Source organism: Salmo trutta, chromosome 26, assembly GCF_901001165.1.
Source record: "Salmo trutta chromosome 26, fSalTru1.1, whole genome shotgun sequence".
NCBI lineage: Eukaryota > Metazoa > Chordata > Actinopteri > Salmoniformes > Salmonidae > Salmo > Salmo trutta.
In genome coordinates, this window is record NC_042982.1 from 1,659,859 (window position 1) to 1,687,140 (window position 27,282).

Genomic DNA, 27,282 nt, shown 5'->3' on the forward strand with positions numbered 1-27,282 from the left:
GCGCATTAAAACCTTTCCACTGCCATTTCTCGCATAATTAATTTTAGACACAAAAAGATCCCACCATGTCGAACGAACAATTATCTGTTTGCATTTCTAAAATTGTACCCAAACTTCCTGTTTCCATCACAGCTGTAGTGATTTTTTTTAATATGGGTTTTATATGTGCATAAAAACTGTGGAGGGATTCGTGATTAGTGACACAAATTATGATGAAATAAAAACATCTGCTTTACCCTGTAGCCGATATTTCAAAACGTAATTTTTTATTTCATTTAATTACTCTTAATACAGATTTCCATTAGAACCATCAGAACTCACAGTGATAAAGCGGTCAGATATAAATCTTACCTCATGCTTCAGATCGATAGTGAAGTCAGACTTGAGTGGGTCATCTCTCACTTTGTTTGCGAGCCTGCAAGATCAAATCACTATCTATTAGAATTTGCAGTTATAAATATTATTATTTCCCTAGACCACTAAGAATTGAACAATGATTAATGATAGAATGAAATAAACAGTATAAAATAAGTTATTGTCCAGTAGAGCCCATTATTGCTGAGATATGGTCGCTATTCAGGTTTCTAAAGACCAATAGAGAAAATAGATCTATGGGTGCATCCATCAGATCAAACTGATAGTTTTAACTAGGTTTTAAAGCTATAAAGTGTTTGTTTTCAACTTATACTGACCAAAAATATCAACGCAACATGCAACAATTTCAAAGATTTGACTAAGTTACAGTTCATATAAGGAAATCAGTTGAAATAAAATCATTAGGCCCTAATCTATGGATTTCACATGACTGGGCAGGGGTGCAGCCAGGGGTGCAGCCAGGGGTGGGCCTGGGAGGGCTTTATCCCAAAGGTGAAGAAGCCGGATATTACACGTGGTCTGCAGTTGTGAGGCCTGTTGGACACACTGCCAAATTCTCTAAAACGACGTTGGTAGAGAAATTAACATTCAATTATCTGGCAACAGCTCTGGTGGACATTGCTGCAGTCAGCATGCCAATTGCTCGCTCCCTCAAAACTTGACATCTGTGGCACTGTGTTTAAAGTGCCCTTTTATTGTCCCCACCACAAGGTGCACCTGTGTAATGATCATGCGGTTTAATCAGCTTCTTGATATGCCACATCTGTCAGTTGGATGAATTATCTTGGCAAAGAAGAAATGCTCGCTAAGAAAGATATAAACAAATTTGTGCACAACATTTTAGAGAAATACGCTTTTTGTGCGTATGGAACATTTCTGGGATTATTTATTTCAGCTCATGGAACATGGGACCAACACTTTACATTTTTGTTCAGTGTATATTGTTTACAAACAATGGACTAAAGCAGCTTATATTCTGGGTTCTGATCAGATAAGACAGTTGAACTAATCTCACGAGGCATTCATAAGTTATATTTTCCAAGAAGAAATACAGTAGCTATTTAATTAATTTAGAAGTAAAAAAAATGGATGTACAAATCACAGATTGCACCTTTAAATAAAGGTAGATGGAGACAACAAGAGTTAAACATGGTAGATATAGATTAGGACCTGACCTGTCAAGCAGGGGGATGCTAAGGGCCCAGGCAGCAGAGAAGTCTGGGTATTTAAAGATGGAGGGGTTCTCTGCAAAGGCGTAGTGGTGGATGATGGTTGGCTCCTCATCATGAAGAGGTTTACCCAGGAACCACTCCTGAGGGATGGATGTGATATCATCAGCATCAGAGTGAGATTGCTGCTAACGCGCCACACATCTGGACTGTATTCATTGAGGTGATAAACATTAGAAACATTGCAGAAAGACATTTTATAAAAAGAGCAAACATGATTCCCAATTAGACATGACAAGCAAATGCACTCATATCTTTGTTAACAAACTACTGCTTGCATGCATACACTTATTTTATTCTGATAAATGGTAGCATATCTCTGAGGGGAGTCTACCAGTTATTAAAGTAGTAGCTGTTTTTAAAGTACCCAAAACTATTCTGGGACTTTATTTGACCATAGTAAAGATGGTCCCTGCGTTAATACTGAATCGAATTGAGTCTAAATTGAAGTCACACATACAGAGTGATTTATTAAAATGAGTTATAAGACAGCCTACATCCTTTCCTCATCCCTGATATAGAGCTGTGCACAGAGTTCAGGGCTGTGTGTGGATGATGAGATAACAAATGAATTCTATTTCTCACTTGGAATTGGAATCCCTTACAGGTTCCAGGCTGTCCCGGCTAGCAGATGGAAGGTTCACTTAATTATTATGCATCGTTTTTCAGAGCAAGAATAACTTGAACCTCTGTTCTCTGTTAATAAGATCAAAACCATTTTTTGTGAAGATCTGGTGTACCACCGGGAGGTGTAATTAGTTTGATGTTGTTCATTGGGCGGTATCGGGATGTACTAATCAGGATGGCCGTTGGATGATATTGGGCTTTGATTTCTCTATCTCATGCTTTGGTTTAAAGCCTGTTTCAACAGTCCAGGCTTATCAAAAAACAAATCTTTCATCCATGAAAATAAGCAACAAAAAAATTATTTTTGAACTCCCAAGACAACAGGAAATATATATTTGACCGTAGGAAAGCCAAGTAAATTTGAAACATTGATAAAACCTACACAAATTATTGATGGTAACAAAATCCAGAAAGTTTAAGCATTCACTTTGCTGCAGTCAATAGGATGACAGGTGTTGATTCAAAACAAATTAAGCAACACCTCTTTCAACTGTCATTATCTGGTTTTATCCTCAGAATCCACTTTTTTAAAACAAAATTAATATTAACTCAATAACACTATGGAGGACAAAACCTTTTCTATTGGCATCCTGTGCTCGTGGTTTAAAACAACTAGCTAATCAACCTGCAACACCTGGATCCTGAACCTCAGAGAGTGGCTCTGGAGACGAGCTAGAAGTAAAATGGTAGAATAAAAAAAAAACAGTATATATATAATAAAAGTTTAATTTATTTAACCAGGCAAGTCAGTTCAGAACAAGTTCTTATTTACAATGACGGCCTAGGAACAGTGGGTTAACTGCCTTGTTCAGGGGCAGAACGACAGGGATTCGATCTAGCAACCTTTTGGTTACTGGCCCAATGCTCTAACCACTAACCACCACCTGCCGCCCCAAATGATGACACCTTAATAAACCCTGCCTGCATCTGTGCTGCCACTAAAATACAATCTTAACATCATTATTATTGTTGGAGTGAGACAGATTAAAATAGGCCTCCGGAGAGCGGGGCGGCTAAAGCAGCTCATACTGTGTTTGACAGACAGCCTGCAGGCCTACATTCGTCTTAGATATTCCAGAACTAGGAGCAGCGCAAGCTAGGCAACGGCACAAGGTCTGGGGAGGATGTCGACTTCTAGCTAACATTTTGTCAAATTCCTCTTCAGACAGACAACTCTCCCAACAAATAATGAGTTTGGGTAGGCAGAGCTTAAAGGGTAGGCAGAACTTAAAATGCAGGCAGGAATTGTGTTTAGCTAGAGCAGAGATGGGCAACTCCAGTCCTGGGATGCCAGAGTGGTGTCACAGTTTTTCTCCATCCTTAGCAAACACAGCATATTAAATTAATTGCATTCTAAACTGAAGTTGATTATTGGAGTCAAGTGTGTTAGCTGGGTTCTGGAGTTGCCCATCCCTGACCTAGGACAACAAGCGGATCCGGCAGAGACGTTACCGGTAACACGATTCCTATTTCTGACCCGACCACTCTGTCCCAACTGATGCTGAAACTTCTACAGATGTGTTAAGCTGAAGCATTGGTATATTGCCGGAAGCAACCTGTCTGTCTAGAGACTAGGCTTATATGGGCCCAGATACAGGATCCAACCCAATGCTTAAAGTTGGAATGAAAAATGATGTCCAATACTCACTTTAATTTTACCATAACCAGGGTTAGCATTTCAGAGACGGTATTCTGCTGAAGAGGACCATACCCGGAATAGTTTTTTCCTTTTCGAAGTTACCAAGAAAGTCCATCATTAATTCCAGACCCTAGTCACTGCTGTTGCCTAGGGTGTGGGTTTCCAAGACTAGGTCCAACCTACTGACTCTATTACAGCTGCTGAGACAGAAGGCTGGTGCTCAGTGGGGAAATTCCCCTTTCGTTGGCTGAGGAGAAGTGAAGTACTGTGAATACGGTAAGTAAAGACTGGTACAGAGTGGTCCCTCCGTATAAAAATATTATTATTACAATCCTAAGTCTGTGGGTCACTTACTTTTCTCCTGTCAAACTTCCTGAGGGCCTGGAGCAGTTTGGTCACCTTGACGTTAGTCTCCTCTTCCAGAAACACCAACCAGGATGAGTTCTTCCCAAACAACAAGGATAAGCTGAGAAAGCAGAAATACTCAGGGTCAGCAGACCTTTGCATAGCTTATTGAACCAGTGGATACATTCATGACATGACCTTTCGTTTTGACCTCATTGTAGGAAAAAGGCTAGCCTGGTCCCAGATCGGTATTACGCTCTTGCCTACTCCATCATTGTTGTCATTGTTTGGCATGAGAATTCAATAAATAGTTGGCAAGAGAGCGGAAACAGACTGACACCCAGGCTAGCAAAAGGCAAAACAGGGCATAAGTTGACGGGCGGCTATAGGTAACTATCATAGTATGGTAGCTAATCCTGTTATACAATAGGAGAAATACCTTCTAAAATTCAAATGAATTAAGTATTGTGTGTATTGGTCATGCTGTACTAAATAAATAATACTTTGATATAACCTCCAATATTGCTACATGATTATTTGCCAGAGATTATATGTTTTTGCCTGACCCTAGCAGGTGGAGACAGCATCTTTCCCTTACAAGGCGATTCAATACGTATATAGATACATGAGCTCTGATACGATACAAGAACTACACGTTTTAGTTTGAAACGATTTCAAAGACTTTACCCCACCGCCACCATGGGGCACTCTGTTCTCAACGTTGACATCCGTAAACTGTTCGCCCACATGACGCCATACACACGTGGTCTGCGGTTGTGAGGCCGGTTGGATGTACTGCCAAATTCTCTAAAATTACGTTGGAGGTGGCTTATGGTAGTGAAATTAACGTTCAATTCTCTGGCAAGACCTCTGGTGGACATCCCTGCAGTCAGCATGCCAATTGCACGCTCCCTCAAAACTTGAGAAATCTGTGGCATTGTGTTGTGTGACAAAACTGCACATTTTAGAGGGACCTTTTATTGTCCCCAGCACAAGGGACACCTGTGTAGTGATCATGCTGTTTAATCAGCTTCTTGATATGCCACACCTGTCAGGGGGATGAATTATCTTGGCAAAGGAGAACTGCTCACTGACAGGAATGTAAACAAATTCATGCACAAAATTTGAGAGAAATATGTTATTTGTGCGTATGTAACATTTCTGGGATCTTTTATTTCAGCTCATAAAACATAGGACCAACACTTAACATGTTGCATTTATATTTTTATTCAGTGTAAATAAAAATCTGCTGCTGATGGAACTCATGAGCTGGATCTGTCTGGTGTGTGCGTGTGAGTGAGTGTGTTTGTGTGTGAGTGAGTGCATGCATGTGTGAATGACGTATATGTCTATGGTGTATGTAGGCACCTGAGCCCGGCCATTAGGGAAACTATGTGCATGCATGCTTGAGTTGTCTCCGGCAGTAGCTTAAGCTATTTATATTCCAGTAAATCACCATTTTCTAAAATGCATTTGAATAAAATTACCTATCGAATTATGTTGGTTGTCACTCAACAAATAAAGCCTAATATTGTGAAGGCCATTTTTACAAACATTTAAATGCTGAATGTGGCTCGTAGATCAGAAATAGGCTGTAAACAGTGCGCAGTTTGAATAGGCTACTGATATTGCCCGGGGTTGTTCGGCATGCAAAATGACTTGCAGATCAATGACCATCAACATAATTACATTCTTAGTTCAACACTGAAGGAGAGGACGCAGTTGTCAAAAAATATGAGTGGTATTTTCGGAAGGTAGAAAGAAAGTAATTTGAGGCCCAAATTATTTTTTACCGCCGATTCGTAAACTTTAATCGGTGAATTGTTACATCCCTACTGTACTGTATGGGAATTACATGATGGAAGTCTTTGTGAATGTGGATAATGGCCGCTCTTTTGAGAGCTGACAGGCCCAAGCACTTACTAAGGCAGCACAGGAAGGATGCTCCAGTCTCCCTCATTGTCTGTCAGACTGTGGAGGAGCAGGACCGGAGGCGGTGTCTGAAAAGCGAAAGAGTGTTTAAGTCAAGCCCAACAGCGGGATCTCTGGAAATCTTTACTTTACAGCAGTAACCTAAAGAAGTATTGACTTCAGAGCAGAGTAACTAAGGAAGTGTTTACAGTAGTAACCCAAGGAAGTATTTTCTTTACAGCAGATTAACTAAAATAGTATTTACTTTAAAACAGTAACCTAAGAGTTCGTCTTTACTTTACAGCAGTAATCTCGAGCAGATTAACTAAGGAAGGAACTCTTCAATTTAGAGCAGAGTAACCAAAGTCTTTAGTTTACAGCAGGAGGAAAGACAACCTAAGGAACCTATGGAAGGACAGTCCTCAAAGAATCTGGTTCTAGATTAGAAGAAATTGTGTTTGTTTAGTTGGAGACAGCAGAGACACAGAAACAAAGCCTAAGTACTAGAGCTGGGACGATAAACCGAACATTCGACACCGACCATAGCGATCACTTGTCGCAGGCATTTTGCTGATGTTGTTGATTACAATAAGTAGCCTATACTAGAGAAATGTGAAGTTTGAATGTTTGCTAATATGGGCGATTGTTAAATGGACAATTGACAGCTACAACCATGAAACTACTGTTAGTAGTTTAAAGGGTCATCCTTTTATCACAATTTCAGGCAATTAATCACAATATGGATTTTTGTTCATATCGCCCAGCTCTACTAAGTACCTATACAATGGTTATTTTAAAACAAACTAACTGTGTGTAGCCTAAAAGGTACTCCGGTGTGCAAAAGATTGCCACAATGTATTGAAGTATTTGACTGCCCTATCCACTTTCGTGAAAACACGAAACGTGGGTTTCAATCAAACCTTCTCTGATTCTGAGTTCAAGGGCATGTGAGGTATTCAGTAGTGGCCTGAGGTAATCTCACACAGAGAGGAAAACAAGGGTTCATGACTGCATCCACTCCACCCAGCAGACTGGAAACCAAGGGGGACCATGCTGCTCATAGACATATAGCCTCTCTCCAGATTGATTTAAATACTCAGGCTACTCAACAGCAATGCCCCACAAATACCTAGCATCCCACCATCATAGTACTGGACTGTAAAACCCTAGCCTGTGTCCAGTATGTTAACCACGAGTCAGCCGGGGGTTTGCCAGCAGCTCAGTCAAGCCCCATATACACACTAACAACATAATGAGGCTCATAATGGCATATTCACCAGTCTAAACTTGACTTTCACCTCAGGTAGTAAGAAACAAGCAAGTTCAAACACCAGGCAAGCTGCAGGGACAAAAACCCATCGCTTTACACCACTTCAGAGAGACACAGCCATCACAGACACACAGTATGCTAAGCTTTACTCATGGAGTAGACTGGGTGGGGTGTGTGTGGAAAGGGTGGGGTGGCTTGGTCCCTGCAACAGCCAGAGCCTCCACACTCATACGTACATGCATGCTCACACGCACGCATCCACACACACGCACAAACTCTGCGAGCTCCTGCAAGTGACTGTCTTACACACAGCCACTTTTTATAGAAATATGCAGCTGAATCAATCTGACTTTATGTAACCGATGTGAAATGGCTAGTTAGTTAGCGGTGGTGCGCACTAATAGCGTTTCAATCAGTGACGTCACTCGCTCTGAGACCTGAAGTAGTTGTTCCCCTTGCGTTGCAAGGGCCGCGGCTTTTGTGGCGCGATGGGTAACGATGCTTCGTGGGTGTCAGTTGTTGATGTGTGCAAGGGTCCCTGGTTCAAGCCCAGGTTGGGGCGAAGAGAGGGACGGAACCTACACTGTTACATATACACTGAGTATACCAAACATTCAGAAAAACCTTCCTAATACGGAGTTGTGCCCCCCCCCCCCCCTCCCCTCAGAAGAGCCAGCCTCAATTGGTCGGGTTACGGACTCCACAAGGTGTCAAAAGCGTTCCACAGGGATGCTGGCCCATGTTGACGCCAATGATTCCCATAGTTGTGTCAGGTTGGCTGGATGTCCTTTGGGTGGTGGACCATTCTTTATACACACAGGAAACTTTTGAGCATGAAAAATCAGCAGCGCTGCAGTTCTTGACACAAACTGGGGTGCCTGGCACCTACCACCATACTCCGTTCAAAGGCACTTAAATATTTTGTGTTGCCAATTCACCCTCTGAATGGCACACATACTGTACACAATCCATGTGTTTTTTGAATTAGGGCTTAAAAATCATTCTTTAACCTGTCTCCTTCCCTTCATCTACACTGATTGAAGTGGATTTAACAGGTGACATCAATAAGGGATCCTAGCTTTCACCTGGATTCACCTGATCAGTCTATGTCATGGAAAGAGCAGGTGTTCTTAATGTTTTGTATACTAAGTGTATTACCCATATAGGGAGGCCAGCCAGATCTATTAGAGTGATCCAATCACTGATTACTTTGTTTTGTACAAAGCCCCTCGTGTCCTTCGTCACCATAAACGACTTCAATGATGGCTGTCTCTAATAGATCTAGCTGGCCTCCCTGTGTTGACACAAGTCAGTCTCAATGTCCCCTGGGACCTGCATGTCATATAGGGGTTATACACTGAGTATACAAAACATTAAGAACACCTGCTCTTTCCATGACAGACTGACCAGGTGAAAGCTACTTTATTTTATTGCACTACTGGACAATACACTATCCTACAAGTACCTAGTTTTCTTGACCTCTCAGATGGGGATACAAACTTAGACAATGATCATTTCCTTCACATAAAAAGCAATGCTGACACCATGTGGCAAAAAGCATGGGCTGCACTGGTGCCTCTTTCATGTCTAATTGATGTTGATTATGTTTGTTGTGAAAAGAGATATCCTTTATTTCATTGGTTGTCTATGGTATATGTACAGAACTTATCAACTCCACTCCTTAATTAGGTTTTATAACAGTGTTAAAGGAACAATCTGCAGTTCAAAAAACAACAAAGCAGGCACCCCACCACTGTTTTGGTAAGGGATGGGGCTGGAGAAATGTAACCACTCTCAATGGCTTTATTTCATTAATTGAAAAGTCTAGCTTTCTCGCTCACAAGCCTGCACTGGTATTTGATCTGGCATCCTCTGTCTCACTAACACACTTGACCACCATTTTGAAACACTTTAGCTGGAAGCTTCACCGAAAAGCAATTCAATGATGGTTTTTCAACGTGAAGAGTTGAACTTGACACGGTTACACTAAACTGATGGTTTTCCACACAAATTATTCCAAAAGAGTAACGGCTATATGGTCCACAGGGAGCAAAGAGGAATAAGTAGGTAAGTAACAGCTATTTGTGGCCATGAACCATATTGCTTAGAGAAGATGGTTGAAGTTAAGGGATGCTGTTGCTTCTCTAAAAACCTGTGTGTGTGTGTGTATTACTATCATTGTGGGTACCGGAAATCCACAAATGCCCCCACAAGGATAGTAAAACAAGGGATACTCCCTCATGGTGACATTTCCCAGGTTAGGGTTACAATTAGGGGTAGGCGTTAAGGTTAGGGTTCAGGGAAAATAGGATTTTGAGGATAGTAAAACATATGCTGTGTGTGTGACTCTAAGTGGCATTGGTGGCGCTGGTGGTACCTGTGTGAGGCTCTGAGTCTGGTGTAACAGGTCTGCTCTCTGTCTCTCCGCCCGACTCACATGGAATGAGTTTCTCTGGCTCTGGATCACAAACACTATCTCTCGCAGGTCTGCAACACATAAACAGCACAGGAACAGATCAGAGACATGCACAGACCAGGTTAAAAAAAAAGAAATACGCACACATTTTTTTCAGACATTGTCATAAAAACACAGCACAGGATGTGAATTTGTGCCAAACCAACACAACACATTCCCTTTCTAAAGATATTCTAGGGATAATTAACAGCTCTCTTAAATTCCAACACAAACACTACCTTACTCTGACCTCTGTTGACAATCACCATTCCCTTAATAAGAATTTAATTTGGCCTGAGTGACAAATGTCACTGTCTCACACACACACACACACACACACACACACACACACACACACACACACACACACACACACACACACACACACACACGACAATAAATGATGATCAGTCAGACGGGGACTAACTAATGTAGTGGCAGAACACAACAGATAGCTGAATCAGACTAAAGCCCAGCTGTCCACTGTGTGGCAAGGGCAGAGAAACAAGATGGGCAGCCTAGTAAATATTATTGAGTTTCTCCAGTGTGTAACGAGCCTGAGCGTAACAGGGAGCCTGCTGATAGTTTGCTGTAGCCCCTCGACAATGTCTCTTTAACAGCCTTGATCGCTCTTCAGGGAAGTGGGCCGCCTCAGTGTGTGAAACGTTTACATATCATTAGTCACCTTTATAGGGCTCATATTACAGGCCCTACTAATGCAGTCGGCCTTAATGCGGAATCCATTTACAGAATAGTAATGATGGAATGGGGGCCTTGCCTGGGTGACGAATCACATCGGTGGCCATTGGAACGACTAAGCTACATAAACTCTCAGTCTCTCTCGCTTGCCAACGGAATAACAACCTGGCTGAAGGATTAATGGAGTGAAGAATGTGTGCAATTTTGGCCCCATCACACAGTTCATTGGAAATATACCCAACGACCCGCATCAAATCCCCTAAACTGACAATTTTACAGCCCTTTGCTCTGAGGATTGTGAAAATATACACTGAACAAAAATATAAACGCAACATGTAAAGTGTTTCATGAGCTGAAATAAAAGACACCTGAAATGTTCCAAATTTGTTTACATCCCTGTTAGTGAGCATTTCTCCTTTTCCAAGATAATTCATCCACGTGACAAGTATGACATATCAAGAAACTGACACCTTGTGCTGGGGACAATAAAAGGCCACTCTAAAATGTGCGATTTTGTCACAAGCACAATGCCACAGATGTCTCAAGTTTTGAGGGAGCGTGCAATTGACATTCTGACTGCAGGAATGTCCACCTGAGCTGTTGCCAGTGCATTTAATTAATTTATCTACCATAAGTTGCCTCATTTTAGAGAATTGGCAGTACGTCCAAACCGGCCTCACAACCGCAGACCACGGGTATAGTGTTGTGTGGGCGAGTGGTTTGCTGATGTCAAACCGCTCATGGTTATGGTGTGGACAGGCATAAGCTACGGACAACAAACACAATTGCATTTTAACGATGGCAATTTCAATGCACAGAGATACCGTGATAAGATCGTGAGGCCCATTGTTGTGCCATTCATCCACTGCCATCACCTCATGTTTCAGCATGATAATGCACAGCCCCATGTCACAAGGATCTGTACAAAATTCCTGGAATTGTAGCATGTAGCATTTATATTCTTCCATGGCCTGCATACTCACCAGACATGTCACCCATTGAGCATGTTTGGGATGCTTTGGATCGACGTGTACAACAGCATGTTCCAGTTCCCACCAAATCCAGCAACTTCTCACAGCCATTGAAGAGGAGTGGGACAACATTCCACAGGCTACAATCAACAGCCTAATCAAATCTACGCAAAGAAGTTGTGTCGCGCTGCATGAGGCAAATGGTGGTCACACCAGACACTGACTGATTTTAGGGTCCATGCCCCTACCTTTTTTAAAGGTATTTGTGACCAAAAGATGCATATCTGTATTCCCAGTCATGTGAAATCCATAGATTAGGACCTAATAAATGTATTTCAATTTACTGATTTCCTTCCTCAGTCAAATCTTTGAAATGGTTGCATGTTGCGTTTATATTTTTGTTCAGTATAGTTGTCTCACACATTGGGACAGTAGGCCACATCCAGCTGTACTGTCTGACTCACTGGATGGATGGATGAAACCTGGGATTTTAAACCAGCAGCCTTCCTTGAGATTGTCAGATCCTCTCCCACTTTTCATTGTCCATACCAGAATTTGAACCAGCAACCTTCGGGATATTGGTCTCCCTTTCTAACCTTTTGAACAGGTCTCTAAATCTCTGGAACCTAGGCTACATGATATAGGCCTAGCCTATAAAAACAGAATATGTCTACGGGGCCGCCGCAGTAGGGAAACAAGCCACATCCAGGTGTAGAAACTAGAGAGAAGCAAATTGGCCAGGTATACTGACTGACTAGAGAGGTAGCAGGAGGCTGCAGCCAAGCCTCTCAGGCAGCACTCCTTGTAATGACTTCTGCTGTAACCTTCTGGGGCCTCGTCAGGGTTCTAAATTAACATCTCTCATTGGCAGCACTGGTGCTACCAACTTTAAAAAGTTAGGAGCACTTCAAATAAGTTTGTTTGAATTGATGGAGATACAGCCTACAGTGAGGGAAAAAAGTATTTGATTCCCTGCTGATTTTGTACGTTTGCCCACTGACAAAAAATCTGTAATTTTAATGGTAGGTTTATTTGAACAGTGAGAGACAGAATAACAACAAAAAAATCCAGAAAAACGCATGTCAATGTTATACATTGATTTGTATTTTAATGAGGGAAATAAGTATTTGACCCCTCTGCAAAACATGACTTAGTACATGGTGGCAAAACCCTTGTTGGCAATCACAGAGGTCAGACGTTTCTTGTAGTTGGCCACCAGGTTTGCCCACATCTCAGGAGGGATTTTGTCCCACTCCTCTTTGCAGATCTTCTCCAAGTCATTAAGGTTTCGAGGCTGACGTTTGGCAACTCAAACCTTCAGCTCCCTCCACAGATTTTCTATGGGATTAAGGTCTGGAGACTGGCTAGGCCACTCCAGAACCTTAATGTGCTTCTTCTTGAGCCACTCCTTTGTTGCCTTGGCCGTGTGTTTTGGGTCATTGTCATGCTGGAATACCCATCCACGACCCATTTTCAATGCCCTGGCTGAGGGAAGGAGGTTCTCACCCAAGATTTGATGGTACATGGCCCCGTCCATCGTCCCTTTGATGCAGTGAAGTTGTCCTGTCCCTTTAGCAGAAAAACACCCCCAAAGCATAATGTCTCCACCTCCATGTTTGACAGTGGGGATGGTGTTCTTGGGGTCATAGGCAGCATTCCTCCTCCTCCAAACACGGCGAGTTGAGTTGATGCCAAAGAGCTCCATTTTGGTCTCATCTGACCACAACACTTTCACCCAGTTGTCCTCTGAATCATTCAGATGTTCATTGGCAAACTTCAGACGGGCATGTATATGTGCTTTCTTGAGCAGGGGGACCTTGCGGGCGCTGCAGGATTTCAGTCCTTCACGGCGTAGTGTGTTACCAATTGTTTTCTTGGTGACTATGGTCCCAGCTGCCTTGAGATCATTGACAAGATCCTCCAGTGTAGTTCTGGGCTGATTCCTCACCGTTCTCATGATCATTGCAACTCCATGGTGGAGAGTTTGGAATCTGATTGATTGATTTCTTCTGTGGACAGGTGTCTTTTGTACAGGTAACAAGCTGAGATTAGGAGCACTCCCTTTAAGAGTGTGCTCCTAATCTCAGCTCGTTACCTGTATAAAATACACCTGGGATCCAGAAATCTTTCTGATTGAGAGGGGGTCAAATACTTATTTCCCTCATTAAAATGCAAATCAATTTATAACATTTTTGACATGTGTTTTTCTGGATTTTTTTGTTGTTATTCTGTCTCTCACTGTTTAAATAAACCTAGCATTAAAATTATAGACTGATCATTTCTTTGTCAGTGGGCAAACGTACAAAATCAGCAGGGGATCAAATACTTTTTTCCCCTCCCTGTATATTGGGCCTATATGATTTCTAGCTACTTCTGAAGCACATGTTGTGCCCTAGAAACTAATATGAAACACTGTAAACACATCCGTTTAATATAAAAGCTACAACGTTGACACGAATACCTGTCATTGAAATTACAATGTCATTTGTGGAATATTAATTCCACAAATTGTATAAAAGCACACTTTTCCTATTGAGATACATTACATTGAAAATTGTACACAGTTTCTTTAAAAACGTCAGGTTTGTGATGACCACATGCAAGATAACTGCCACTGTGCGACTATGAAAAACATTGCTATGATCATTGATCTCCTGAAGAAGCTATCCCTTTTCCTTTCTTTCTGTGGCCCCAAATGTTTGGGTTATACTGGTAAAGTAACCAGGTTGTTAGCCAGCTAGCCAATGAAGTAACGTCTAAACAAAGTGTAAACCAATGGTTAACAACGTCGACGCACGAGATGGCCCACGACATGGTTTATGGATGTAAAATGTGGTCCCAGTGATCCGCTGTATAGGAAGAAAAAAATATTACGGCGGTAATATAGGTCAGATCATATGAGCTAGTTGGGCTAGCCGTTTTCGCTGTAGTAATGGTGCTACCATGACACGTACGAGTCTGGACTTGCTTGTTTCACTAGGGCACTCAGGAAACAACGGTACAGCGTAGCCTTATCATTACAACAATTATTAACTGGGAGATTTTTTTCATAGACGCACAGTGCTCCCAAAATAAAACTCCTGGTCACACGTCACAATATTTCGTTGCACATCCGACCAAATTGGCTACACTTTAGAGCTCTTGGACTCGTACATGCTCTCGCATTAGGGCACAAACAAACCATTTTGAAGTCCTGGACATTTTAATTAGCCGCTGAAGTATTTGCACACAATGTAGTCAAAGGTATCGCGTGTCGGAAATTATGATTACCGGCAGGGAGGTTTGTGTTTCTGTAAAGCTTTTTTTAACAAACAGTAACACAGGGGAATTTTTTTTAAACACAAACAAGTCACAGCAGCTAGTTGTCAGGTCTGTAATCTTCCTCTGGCGAGTAGTGATGGCAGAGCAACACGGGGAATAGAGAGAGAGGGGAAGGAAAAAGAGCTGATGCAAGCACACTGGATGGGACTTGAACCCATTCCCACACAGGGCCTGTAAAAACAGCACTGGGATCAAGGGTGTGTTATGTAGTAATAACATTTAGACTACGTTACCCAGTAGTCTATGCGGGGGGGGGGGCAGGTGGTTGAAGAATGCCTTGCATGGCTAAACAAGGAGTTTTCTAGCTGAAGTATATGTTCATTAAAAGTAGTTAGACCTACGCCCCGGTTTGGCATTATACAAGGAACAAACATAACAATGGTGTCAGATTGGTAGTCGCTATGACGAGACAGAAAAGAAAGGTGTAACTCTGCAAATTTCCGCGACGAAAATGTAACATTCTACCACAAGTCAAGTGGCGTGAGTAGTCGAAGATGCTAGCTTGCAAGAGCGAGGGCAACGAGCCGCAGCAGCGAGAGTGACAGCAGCGAGAGCAAGGCTGCATTGGAATCTGTTGACGAGCAAGTTGATGAGCAACATACTGAAGTAAGAGTAATTGACACTGTTCCTGTTCGCCGTCATGGATAGGCTTAGTCCTCCTACTCCTATGCAGTTAACAGGCAATCTAGCTGACAATTGGAAACGTTTCAAGCAGAGATTCAATATCTACCTAGCAGCCAGTGGAGCCGGGGGAGATGACAAATTGAAAGCTTCCATTTTTCTGCATGTTATTGGAGAGGATGCATTGGACATTTACAATAGCTTTCAGCAAGACAAGGCAAACATGACAATGACTGTGCTAATGGATCAATTTGAGGAGTACTTTGTACCAAGCTAGAACGTCACGTTTGAGACATAAGGTTCTCTCATGATCAGAAATAGGGAGTCAGTTTTGACCTGAGCTGAAAACACTGAGCAAAACGTGTGAATTTGAAAATCTGAAAGACTCACTAGTGAAAGACAGGATAGTCTGTGGCATACTTGATAATGGACTCAAGGAGAGATTGCTGCGTGAGCAAGATATAACTTTGGATAAAGCAGTGAATAAGTGTCGAGCAGCTGAAACCACCAGAGCACAAGCTAAAGAGCTGTCCAGGGATGAGACGTCAGTGTATGCAATAAAAAGAGAGGAGCACCACACACAACGCCTTACAAAACAAAAACAAGCAAAAGAGAGAAATCAAAACAATACATGTGGAAAATGTGGATTTATCCACAAGCCAAAAAATTGCCCTGCATATGGCAAATGATGTAACAACCGTGGGAAAAATAATCATTTCTCAAAATGCTGCAAAGCTGAGGCTACAAAGAAAAAGATTCACACAGTCAAGGAGGAGATTGAATAATTCTTTGTTGATTCTGTGGAAATATGCAATGCAGTAAAAGCTGAATGGATTGTACCATAGACTGTGAATGAAACTATAATACCATTCAAGCTTGATACTGGAGCACAGGTAAACCTGTTGTCGCTGGATGACTACAAAACACTGAAGGTGAAGAGCAAAATACACCCAGTGAAAATGGATGTTACTGGTTATACAGGGGAGAACGTACCAGTCAAAGGAAGCTGCAAAGTAACTTTACAGCACAAAGGAAAACAGTTCAGAGCACAGCTGCTGATTGTGGAAGAGTGTACAGCCTATTTTAGGAATCAATGCATGTGAAAAGCTCAATTTGTTGAAAAGAGTATGTAATAACATCACTGACTGAAAATGACCAAGAATCTCTACTAGCTGAGTATGAGGATGTGTTCGAGTGTCTTGGATGTTTACCAGGAGAACACAAAATATGTACTGATGACAAAATTACTCCAGTTGTGCATTCATGCAGAAAAGTTCCATTTGCACTGAGGAAAAAGCTCAATGAGGAACTTGGACGCATGGAAAAGATGGACGTCATCACAAAAATGGATGAACCTACAGACTGGGTAAGCTCACTGGTTATTGTGGTGAAAAAGAACGGCGATCTCAGGATATGTCTAGACCCGAGAGATCTCAACAAAGCAATCAAGAGAGAGCATTTCAAGTTGCCAACCAGAGAAGAGAATGTCACAGTTTGCTGGAGGAAAGTGGTTCAGTAAGCTTGATGCCTCATCAGGATTCTGGCAAATGAAGCTAGACGATGCAAGCTCAAAGTTATGCACATTCAAAACACCTGAGGGCAGGTACAGATTTCTTTGTCTACCATATGAGATTCTCTCAGCGCCAGAGGTCTACCACAAGACAATCCACATGATCTTTCGAGCACATTCCAGGAGTGGAGACCATGATGGATGACATCATCATCTGGGGGTCCACAAAAGAAGAACATGATGCGAGAGTGAGAAGTGCTGGACCTGACACGGAAAGTCAACCTAAAACTAAACAAGGACAAATGCGAGTTTGGTGTGAAAACACTTACCTTCGTGGGAGACGTACTTTCAGAGGATGGAGTCAAACCAGACCCGAGGAAAACGTCAGCCATCAACAGCATGGAGCGCCCGAAGAACAAGGACGACGTGAGACGCTTCACGGGCACGATCACCTACCTTGCAAAGTTCCTACCTCAACTGTCAGCACAGTCCGCTCCACTCAGATGTCTTCTGGAACAGAAAAATGAATGGGAATGGTCCCATGAACAGGAAAACTGCTTCAAAAACCTAAAGAAGACAATCACAGAAGAGCTAGTGCTCAGGTTCTATGATCCAGAGAAAAGCACAAGGATTTCTGCAGACGCGTCACAGTTTGGCCTGGGAGCAGATCTTCTGCAACAGCATGACGACAGATGGCAACCCGTCGCTTATGCATCCAGAGCCTTTACAGGCACAGAGACAAGGTATGCACAAATAGAGAAAGAACTACTGGCGAGCACATACGCCAATACATTTCACCAATACGTCTACGGATGAGACTTCGAAGTAGAAACCGACCACAAACCATTGGTGTCAATCATGTCTAAGCCACTGAATGATTGTCCAATGAGAATCCAGAGAATGGTGATCAGACTGAAAAAGTATGATGTGAAGATGATCTATACCCCGGGAAAGTTCATGTTTGCCACCGATACTCTTTCTCAAGCAGTCGACAAGAAAGAGAGCTTCGACACACAGAAAAACACTGAGATTCAGGCCTACGTCAACATGATCGCAGCATCACTTCCTGTGTCTCCTGAGAGAATGAAGCAGATCAAAAGAGACCCCGCAGCTGACCAAACAATGACAGAGTTGAAAGAAACAACACTGACAGGATGGCCCGCACAGAAAAACAACTTTCCAAGGAGAATACAGGATTACTGGATGTGCAGAGCAGAGCTCACCATGTTGGATAAGTGTTCAAAGGCAACAAGATTGTCATTCCCATGACACTACGCAAAGAAATGCTACAGAAAATACGAGGGCCACTTGGGTGAGGAAAAATGCAAACGACGAGCACAAGAAGTAATGTACTGGCCAAGAATGAACCAGGAAATCAGCCAGACCACTGCTTCATGTGAACTGTGTTTGACCTACAGGCCAAAGCAGCACGCAGAGCCGCTAATGCCTCATCCAGTACACAACAGACCCTACCACAAAGGTCAAGTTGACCTTTTTGACTGCAAAGTCTCATTGTTGTTACCGACTACAACTCAAACTATCCTGAAGTAGCAACAGTGCCAACTACCTCCAGCAAAGCTGTAATCACCTACCTGAAATCAGTCTTTGCAAGACATGGGGTTGCGTCTGAACTGTACTCGGACAATGGCCCGCAATTCTCAAGTTCCGATCGTTCGCTAACGACTGGAGATTCCGACAACACCTCCAGCCCCAACTACCCAAGGTCCAAAGGGCTTAGCAGAGAGTTCAGTCAAAATTGTCAAAGGTCTGATGAAAAAGGCACATGATGGAAAGGAGTATTTCCTCAAAAATCTGATGATCTACCACAGCGCACCGCTGCAGAATGGACTTTCTCCTGCACAAATGTTGATGGGACATCGCATCAGAACCAACCTACCCATCCATGAGGACTTGCTAACACCCAGAGGTGCTCACAAAGTCAAACTCACCAAGGAAAAACAGAAAGACAAACAAAAACAGCAACAAGACAAAAGTGCAAGACACTTACCTGAACTGAAACCTGGAGATCATGTACGACTCCGAGACATCCCTACAGGAACCTACAGGAACCTGAATGCAGCAAGGGTGTGTGCAGAGAGAAGTTGCACCACGATCCTATGAGATCCAAACAGAGCATGGATCACAACAGACGAAATAGAGTGGATCTACGGCTTCAGCCATTCACTCAAGGGACTGAGGATTATCAGGAGGATACTGCTGAAGCATCAAATGCCTTTAGCAATGGACAATTCAGTCAGAACACCCTGACTGACAACGAAAGCTGTCCAACTGTTTCAGGAAGCACTTCAGCAGAATGACCAAAAAGGACTGTCAGAGCCCCTGATTATTGTGAATTGCTTAAAAAAAGGGGCACCTGGACTGAATGTTTTGTTTATGTGAAAAGAAATAGAGCCACAATAGAGTATTGTTGGACAGACTATAATTAGTTGAAAACAAAATACATCAGAATATGTTTATAGCCTCAAGTGATGAGAGCAATGTAAAACAAAAAAACTTGGGGGAAAAGAAATGTGTGTTATGCAGGTTGATTAAACAAACATGATGTGACATGTGTAGTTACATAGAAAAGTCGTTTTCTATTAAAGGAATGAAGCTGTGTTGTTGTGTTAATAACATTTAGACTTTGTTACCCAGCAGGCTATGTGGGAGGGGGGCAGGTGGTTGAGGAATGCCTTGCATGGCTAAACAAGGAGTTTTCTAGCTGAAGTATAGGTTCATTAAAAGTAGTTACACCTACGCCCCCGGTTTGTCATTATACAAGGAATAAACATAACAAAGGGTAAAACACTGGATCGGTGTCATATCTTTTTAATGTAGTGTGTGTTGCTCTGGGTGTGCAACCTGTTTCTCCACCATGGTTACCCACACCCCATCAAAGATCCCCAATAGATTAAAAGGCTTTTGTTTACCGTTTCTCCTATTCACACACACATACACACCACCCTCTGAAAGATCAGGTTAGAGCCAAAATCCGTCTCTTGTACCTCTAGATCACCTCTAAACGCCCTTCTGCTCAGTCCGCTTAGTTTGAGTGTAATGTCTGTTTGACTCTGTGCCTGTGTGTACGCACACCCTTGTACTGTATTCTAAAACCCTAGGTGCCGTTCCATGACGGCTTAGCGTCCTGATACTACACCAAACAGCAATTTTACACCAGCTGACTGCGACTAGTTCGATCATCAGATAAGCTGTGTGCCAATCTCCCATTGTGTAAATAACCCCCCCCCTGTCAAAGAAGAGGAGAAAGCGGGGGTAAAAAAATTAACTAATTAATAGTGAATTCACAGGCCCTGGTGCCACATGTAGCGAAATGCTTGTGCTTCCAGTTCCGACCATGGAGTAATATCTAACAAGTAATTAACAATTTCACAACAACTACCTTATACACACACAAGAGTAAAGGAATGAATAAGAATATGTACATATAAATATATGGATGAGCCATGGCCGAACGGCATAGGCAAGATGCAGTAGATGGTACAGAATATACATATGAGATGAGAAATGTAAACATTATATAAAGTGGCATTGTTTAAAGTGACTAGATACATTTATTACATCCAATTTTTAATTATTAAGTGGCTAGAGATTTGAGTCAGTATGTTGGCAGCAGCCATTCAATGTTAGTGATAGCTGTTTAACAGTCTGATGGCCTTGAGCTGTTTTTCAGTCTCAGCTTTGATGCACCTGTACTGACCTCGCCTTCTTTATGATAGCGGGGTGAACAGGCAGTGGCTCAGAGTGGTTGTTGTCATTGATTATATTTTTGGCCTTCCTGTGACATCGGGTGGTGTAGGTGTCCTGGAAGGCAGGTAGTTTGCCCCCGGTGATGCGTTGTGCAGACCTCACTACCTTCTGGAGAGCCTTACAGTTGTGGGCGGAGCAGTTGCCGTACCAGGCGGTGATACAGCCTGACAGGATGCTCTCGATTGTGCATCTGTAAATGTTTGAGTGTTTTAGGTGACAAGCCAAATTTCTTCAGCCTCCTGAGATTGAAGAGGCGCTGTTGCGCCTTCTTCACCACGCTGTCTGGGTGGGTGGACCATTTCAGTTTGTCCGTGATGTGTACGCCGAGGAACTTAAAACTTTCCACCTTCTCCACTACTGTCCCGTCAATGTGGATAGGGGGATGCTCCCTGTGCTGTTTCCTGAAGGCCATGATATCCTTTGTTTTGTTGACGTTGAGTGTGAGGTTATTTTCCTGACACCACACTCCGAGGGCCCTCACCTCTTCCCTGTAGGCCGTCTCGTCATTGCTGGTAATCAAGCCTACCACTGTAGTGTCGTCTTCAAACTTGATGATTGAGTTGGGGGCGTACATGGCCACGCAGCCATAGGTGAATAGGGAGTACAGGAGAGGGCTGAGAACGCACCATTGTGGGGCCCCAGTGTTGAGGATCAGTGGGTTGGAGATGTTGTTTCCTACCCTCACTACCTGGCGGCGTCCAGTCAGAAAGTCCAGGACCCAGTTGCACAGGGCAGGGTCGAGACCCAGGGTCTAGAGCTTAATGACGAGTTTGGAGGGTACTATGGTGTCAAATGCTGAGCTGTCGTCGAACAGCATTCTTACATAGGTATTCCTCTTGTCCAGATGGGTTAGGGCAGTGTGCAGTGTGATTGCGATTGCGTCGTCTGTGGTCCTATTTGGGCGGTAAGCAAATTGGAGTGGGTCTAGGGTGGAGGTGATATGATCCTTGACTAGTCTCTCAAAGCACTTCATGATGACAGAAGTGAGTGCTATAGTCGTTTAGCTCAGTTACCTTAGCTTTCTTGGGAACAGGAACAATGGTGGCCCTCTTGAAGCATGTGGGAACAGCAGACTGGGATAGGGATTGATTGAATATGTCCGCAAACACAATAGCCAGCTGGTCTGCACATGCTCTGAGGACGCGGCTAGGGATGCCGTCTGGGCCGGCAGCCTTGTGAGGGTTAACACGTTTATATGTTTTATTCACGTTGGCTGCAGTGAAGGAGAGCCCGCAGGTTTTGGTAGCGGGCCGTGTTGGTGGCACTATTGTCCTCAAAGCGAGCAAAGAAGCTGTTTAGTTTGTCTGGGAGCAAGACATCGGGGTCCGCAACGGGGCTGGTATTCTTTTTGTAGTCCGTGATTGACTGTAAACCCTGCCACATACCTCGTGTCTAAGCCATTAATTTGCGACTCTACTTTGTCTCTATACTGACACTTAGCTTGTTTGATTGCCTTGCGGAGGGAATAGCTACACTGTTTGTATTTGGTCATGTTTCCGGTCGCCTGGCCCTGATTAAAAGTAGTGGTTCACGTGAATACTGCCATCAATCCACGGTTTCTGGTTGGGGAAGGTTTTAATAGTCGCCGTGGGTACAACATCACCGATGCACTTGCTAATAAACTCGCTCACCGAATCAGCGTATACATCAATGTTGTTGTTCGGCGCTATCTGGAACATATACCAGTCCACGTGATCGAAGCAATCTTGAAGCGTGTAATCAGATTGGTCGGACCAGCGTTGAACAGACCTGAGCACGGGCGTTTCCTGTTTTAGTTTCTGTCTATAGGCTGGGAGCAACAAAGTGGAGTCGTGGTCAGATTTGCCAAAAGGTGGGCGAGGGAGGGCTTTGTATGCGTCACGGAAGTTAGAGTAACAATAATCCAGGATTTTGCCAGCCCGGGTTGCGCATTCAATATGCTGATAAAATTTAGGGAGCCTTGTTTTCAGATTAGCATTGTTAAAATCCCCAGCTATAATAAATGCAGCCTCGGGATATGTGGTTTCCAGTTTACATAGAGTGCATTGAAGTTCTTTCAGAGCCAGAGGTGTCTGCTTGGGGGGGATATACACGACTGTGATTATAATTGAAGATAATTATTTAGGTAGATAATGCGGTCGGCATTTGATTGTAAGGAATTCTAGGTCAGGTGAACAAAAGGACTTGAGTTCCTGTATGTTGTTATGATCACACCACGTCTCGTTAATCATAAGGCATACACCCCCGCCCTTCTTGCCAGAGAGATGTTTGTTTCTGTCGGCGCGATGCGTGAAGATACCAGGTGGCTGTACCGACTCCGATAACGTATCCCGAGTGAGCCATGTTTCCGTGAAGCAGAGAATGTTGCAATCTCTGATGTCTCTCTGGAAGGCAACCCTTGCTCGGATTTCGTCTACCTTGTCAAGTGACTGGACATTGGCAAGTAGTATACTCAGGAGCGGTGAGCGATGTGCCCGTCTATGGAGCCTGACCAGAAGACCGCTCCATCTGCCCCTTCTGCGGCGCCGTTGTTTTGGGTCTTCTGCTGAGATCCAATCCATTGTCCTGGGTGGTGGACCAAACAGAGGATCCGCTTCGGGAAAGTCGTATTTCTGGTCATAATGTTGGTAAGTTGACGTTGCTCTTATATCCAATAGTTCCTCCCGGCTGTATGTAATAAGACTTAAGATTTTCTGGGGTAACAGTGTAAGAAATAATACATAAAAAAAATAAAAAATACTGCATAGTTTCCTAAGAACGCGAAGCGAGGCAGCCATCTCTTTCAACGCCGGATGTGCGGAGGATGTGTCCCTACATAGAGCACTACATAGAGCACTATTTAGGGGATAGGGTGCCTTGCAGTACACACATGAAGGGAGGAAAATGATGAATCCTGGTACAGTCCCCCTTCAAACCTAATCTCCATCATGCCTTGTCATTCCGTCCTCTCCATTTAGCCCTTTAGCCCCGAATGCCTCTCCACATTCCTCTTTTAATATCCCGACAGCCACAGCAGGCAGGCCCAGGGGAAGTGAGGGATCGATAAATCTATCGAATTACGGCAGAGTTGATTTAAAATGGCGGCTCCCATCCCAAAGACACTTCAAAACACAAAGAGATGCCTCTCAATGACAAACGTAAGTGGATTTCCCCACTTTGCTCTGTGATGGCTAGCGGCTGAGAGGGGTGTGGAGCGATGCTGAAGAGGACAGAAGGTGGCTAGGGAGATAGTAGAGTCCCTTGGCACTGGTTGTGCGGTCGCACGGTCATACATTCACACGGACAGAGACACCACAGACACACAAATGCACGCAAGCAAACACGCACACGGACAGACGCGCGCACACACACAGTCGTTAACCTCACACCATATTCAGACTATTTATTTTGCCAGGTCGTTGCCTGATCACCGAGCTGGCGAGCATATGAGTCTGTTTGTTGATCTCCTCTTCCTCTCGCTCTGTATTCTACAGGAGGTGGGGGCAGTCCAAAGATTAAAAAAAAATATATATATATATATAGCCTGGAAGGAGAGACCAGAAAGCTCTGCCCGTCTCCATTCCTATACTTTTTCTCATCACATGGAGCCAGCCTTCCTACAATATCACACTCTCTGATAAATGGCAAAAACACAATCACCCTCTCTGGTCAGTGAAGGCAGTGGAGTGTGTTAGAGTTGATACTCGATGCGCTCTGGGTGTGAGTGAGAGATAGAGAAATAGATAGAAAGAAGAAGATAGAAAAGCAAAGCCAAGTGTGTTTATGGTGATGATCAGTAGACTGTGCACAAGAGCAGATCATGACTGCACTGTAAAGTAAGTCTGTGTTCATGCGTGGGCACACATACATGCTAAAATGTAGCATACAAATTGTGTTTGTGCATGTGGTTGCCTGGCCCTGCAGTGCTGTCACCTCGTTGACACAAATCCATACTGACACATGGATTTGTGTCAACTGAGCAGGGAGGGACAGGGCGGCAGGGGGTGAGGGGACAGGAAACAGTGGAGCATGAGGGTAGAGAGAGGGGACGGGTCACCCCATCAGTGCTGCAGGTGTGGTAGTCCTAACTACAGCTCACTGGCGTTTAACCCTTCACACAGCTCAGGGCCCAACTTCACCCCCCGCGAGCGGTTAAACACACACAGCAGCACAACTAGGGGGGAAAAGAAAAAGGGATGAAATAGCATGACTAACTGTGTGACAGCTATAGCTGTCACGTTCTTCTTAAGGATGGGACCAAAATTCAGCGGGAATGTGTATACTCGTCTTCTTTAATTCGAAGAAAACCAAAACAAACACTTAATCAAAAACAACGACGAAAAAACAGTCCTGTGAGGCACACAGCTACACTTGGAACAACTACCCACAAAAACCCATGGAAAAAAACACCTACTAAATAGGACCTTCTATTTGAGGCAACGAGGAACAGCTGCCTCCAATTGAAGGTCAACCCAATAAACTAAACATAGAAATAGAAAAACTAGAACGAACATAGAAATATACTAACATAGAACATTAACCAAAAAAAAAAGAAACACATTAAACAAACACCCCCTGCCACGCCCTGACCAAACTACAACAACAAACAACTTTTACTGGTCAGGATGTAACAATAGCGGTGTAGCCTGCCGGAAAATTCTGACTGCACAAAGCATAGACAATACACAGAAAGGGAAAGATCGAGGCAGATCAATGGTGCGATTTCAATGAGACCGATTTCTTTGTCAAATGACATTCGGCTTCTGTTGAGAAGGACAGAGCTCCACTGCCACCGTTGAGGCCATTAGTGTGTTGTGTGGAGAACAATAGATGTGTCATTGCAGATGTAAAGCTCTCTATTGGAGCCATCAGCGCAGACAGACACGGAGGATGTCAATAGCTGATTTCCATAAGCGGAGGGCCCCGCGTCCTCGCCGCCGCCTCTGATTGGGTCGGTGTAGGAAGATGCCGCGTTCCGATGGCTTGCATCAGTTGGCACTTTGGAATTATTCCGCTCCGGAATTATCCATCTCTCGCCATAAAAACCCACTGCATGTCTCTCTCTGTTGCTAGGGATCCAATTGGGAGCTCCAAAGAGATGGGGCACACAGGAGAGAATTGAGCTGCTCAAGCGTGTCCGTTACGCCAGATAGCGCCACAATCTAATACCGATCCCCAGGCGCTAAGGGATATTCTATCCAAAAGTACAAATTCAATATGGCCAACTTTCAGGCCTGCTGAGGGTTCGATTCAGTCGGATGAAGAGAATTTATATTCCAATAGGGGCATTTCGGCAGGCCACCGGCCCATGTGTCATACAGAAAGTGCAAACGATTTCCACTCATACCGAGTTCTAATTGCCCGGCGCAGGGACCAATAGAAGCGTGGTGTGTTTAAGGCGTGGTGTGTTTAAGGTCCTTATTACGATTCTCAGAGAGTAATGGGCACAGAATGAGAGCCGGGCAGAATCAACTCCTGGAGTTCAGAGGGGTCTGTACGCCTACTTTAATCACACTCATTATAAATGCTGCAGTCCAGGTCTCCGTGGACAACTCAGCAAATGAGTGTTGAAGGCAGCTTTAAACCCCCTACTTTGCATCAATAATTCAGGACCCAGAGGCTATTCAGTTTTAACAGATTCCAAATCCTCATTCCTATCATCTGCTTTAAACCTCAACGCCTTATATGAGCACTGTGGATCTAGTCAACATCATCGCCACTTAGTACCGACACAGCATGTTTCTGCATAGTTCGAGAGAGAGAGAACAGAGGAAGTACAGGGGGAGAGTGTTTCCTTAATAGACTAGTGTGGGATAATGTTTCTAACATTTTGTGTTTGGTGGGAGTGCTTGATGCCTTGATCTAAGAAATAAAGCGCAGGTCAGATGAGTTCAGGAAAAAAACAGGAGACAAACCGAGTGGGAAGACACGAGTGGCGAGAGGCGAGATTTTATTCGTATGATTTTTCCTCGAGAGGCACACACACAGCCGAGCACTTTTGACAAGTACTCCCACAGTGGCCCTGATGTGTAGTGTGTTGAAACATGTTAGACTATTGTAAGCTGCTACATATTTTAGACGAGAGCTTTTGGTGGTGTAGCCTACAATAAGGTTTCTGTCAGCAACTTGTGAGCGTGCATCCTAGGAGGGCATCACGGAGAACTCTCATCATGGGCTGGCTCCCTGTCATACAGTAGCATGGATATGAGGCTGCTGGCTCGAAGAACAATAGATGGCTAAGCCTGGCCTAATTATCTTCAGGGCCATAAGCACATTTACAATTGCTAAAGGAGATCCACACAGATACAATTACAGTGCATTCGGGAAGTATTAAGACCCATTCACTTTTTCCACATTTTTTGAAGTTACAGCCTTATTCTAAAATGTATTCAATACATATTTTTTCTCATCAATCTACACACAATACCCCAATACCCCATTGGGGTATAAGACCTGTAAGACTTGAAATTGAGCTCAGGTACATCCTATTTCCATTGATCATCCTTGAGATGTTTCTACAACTTCACTGGAGTCACCTGTGGTAAATTCAATTGTTTGGACATGATTTGGAAAGGCACACACC

The 27,282-nt window shown here is 43.5% G+C and overlaps 1 protein-coding gene across 1 annotated transcript in view; it reads right to left on the reverse strand.

Annotated features, from left to right (window-relative positions):
• Window positions 1-27,282, reverse strand: part of LOC115162865 (beta-1,3-glucosyltransferase) — a 171,822-nt gene that overhangs the window by 70,606 nt on the left and 73,934 nt on the right. Inside the window, exons 4-8 of the mRNA XM_029714324.1 lie at window positions 9,774-9,883; window positions 6,139-6,215; window positions 4,225-4,336; window positions 1,551-1,687; window positions 352-415 (exon numbers count right to left, since the gene is read on the reverse strand). Of these exons, the coding sequence (XP_029570184.1) occupies window positions 352-415; window positions 1,551-1,687; window positions 4,225-4,336; window positions 6,139-6,215; window positions 9,774-9,883 (500 nt within the window). The remainder of the gene's footprint in view (window positions 1-351; window positions 416-1,550; window positions 1,688-4,224; window positions 4,337-6,138; window positions 6,216-9,773; window positions 9,884-27,282) is intronic.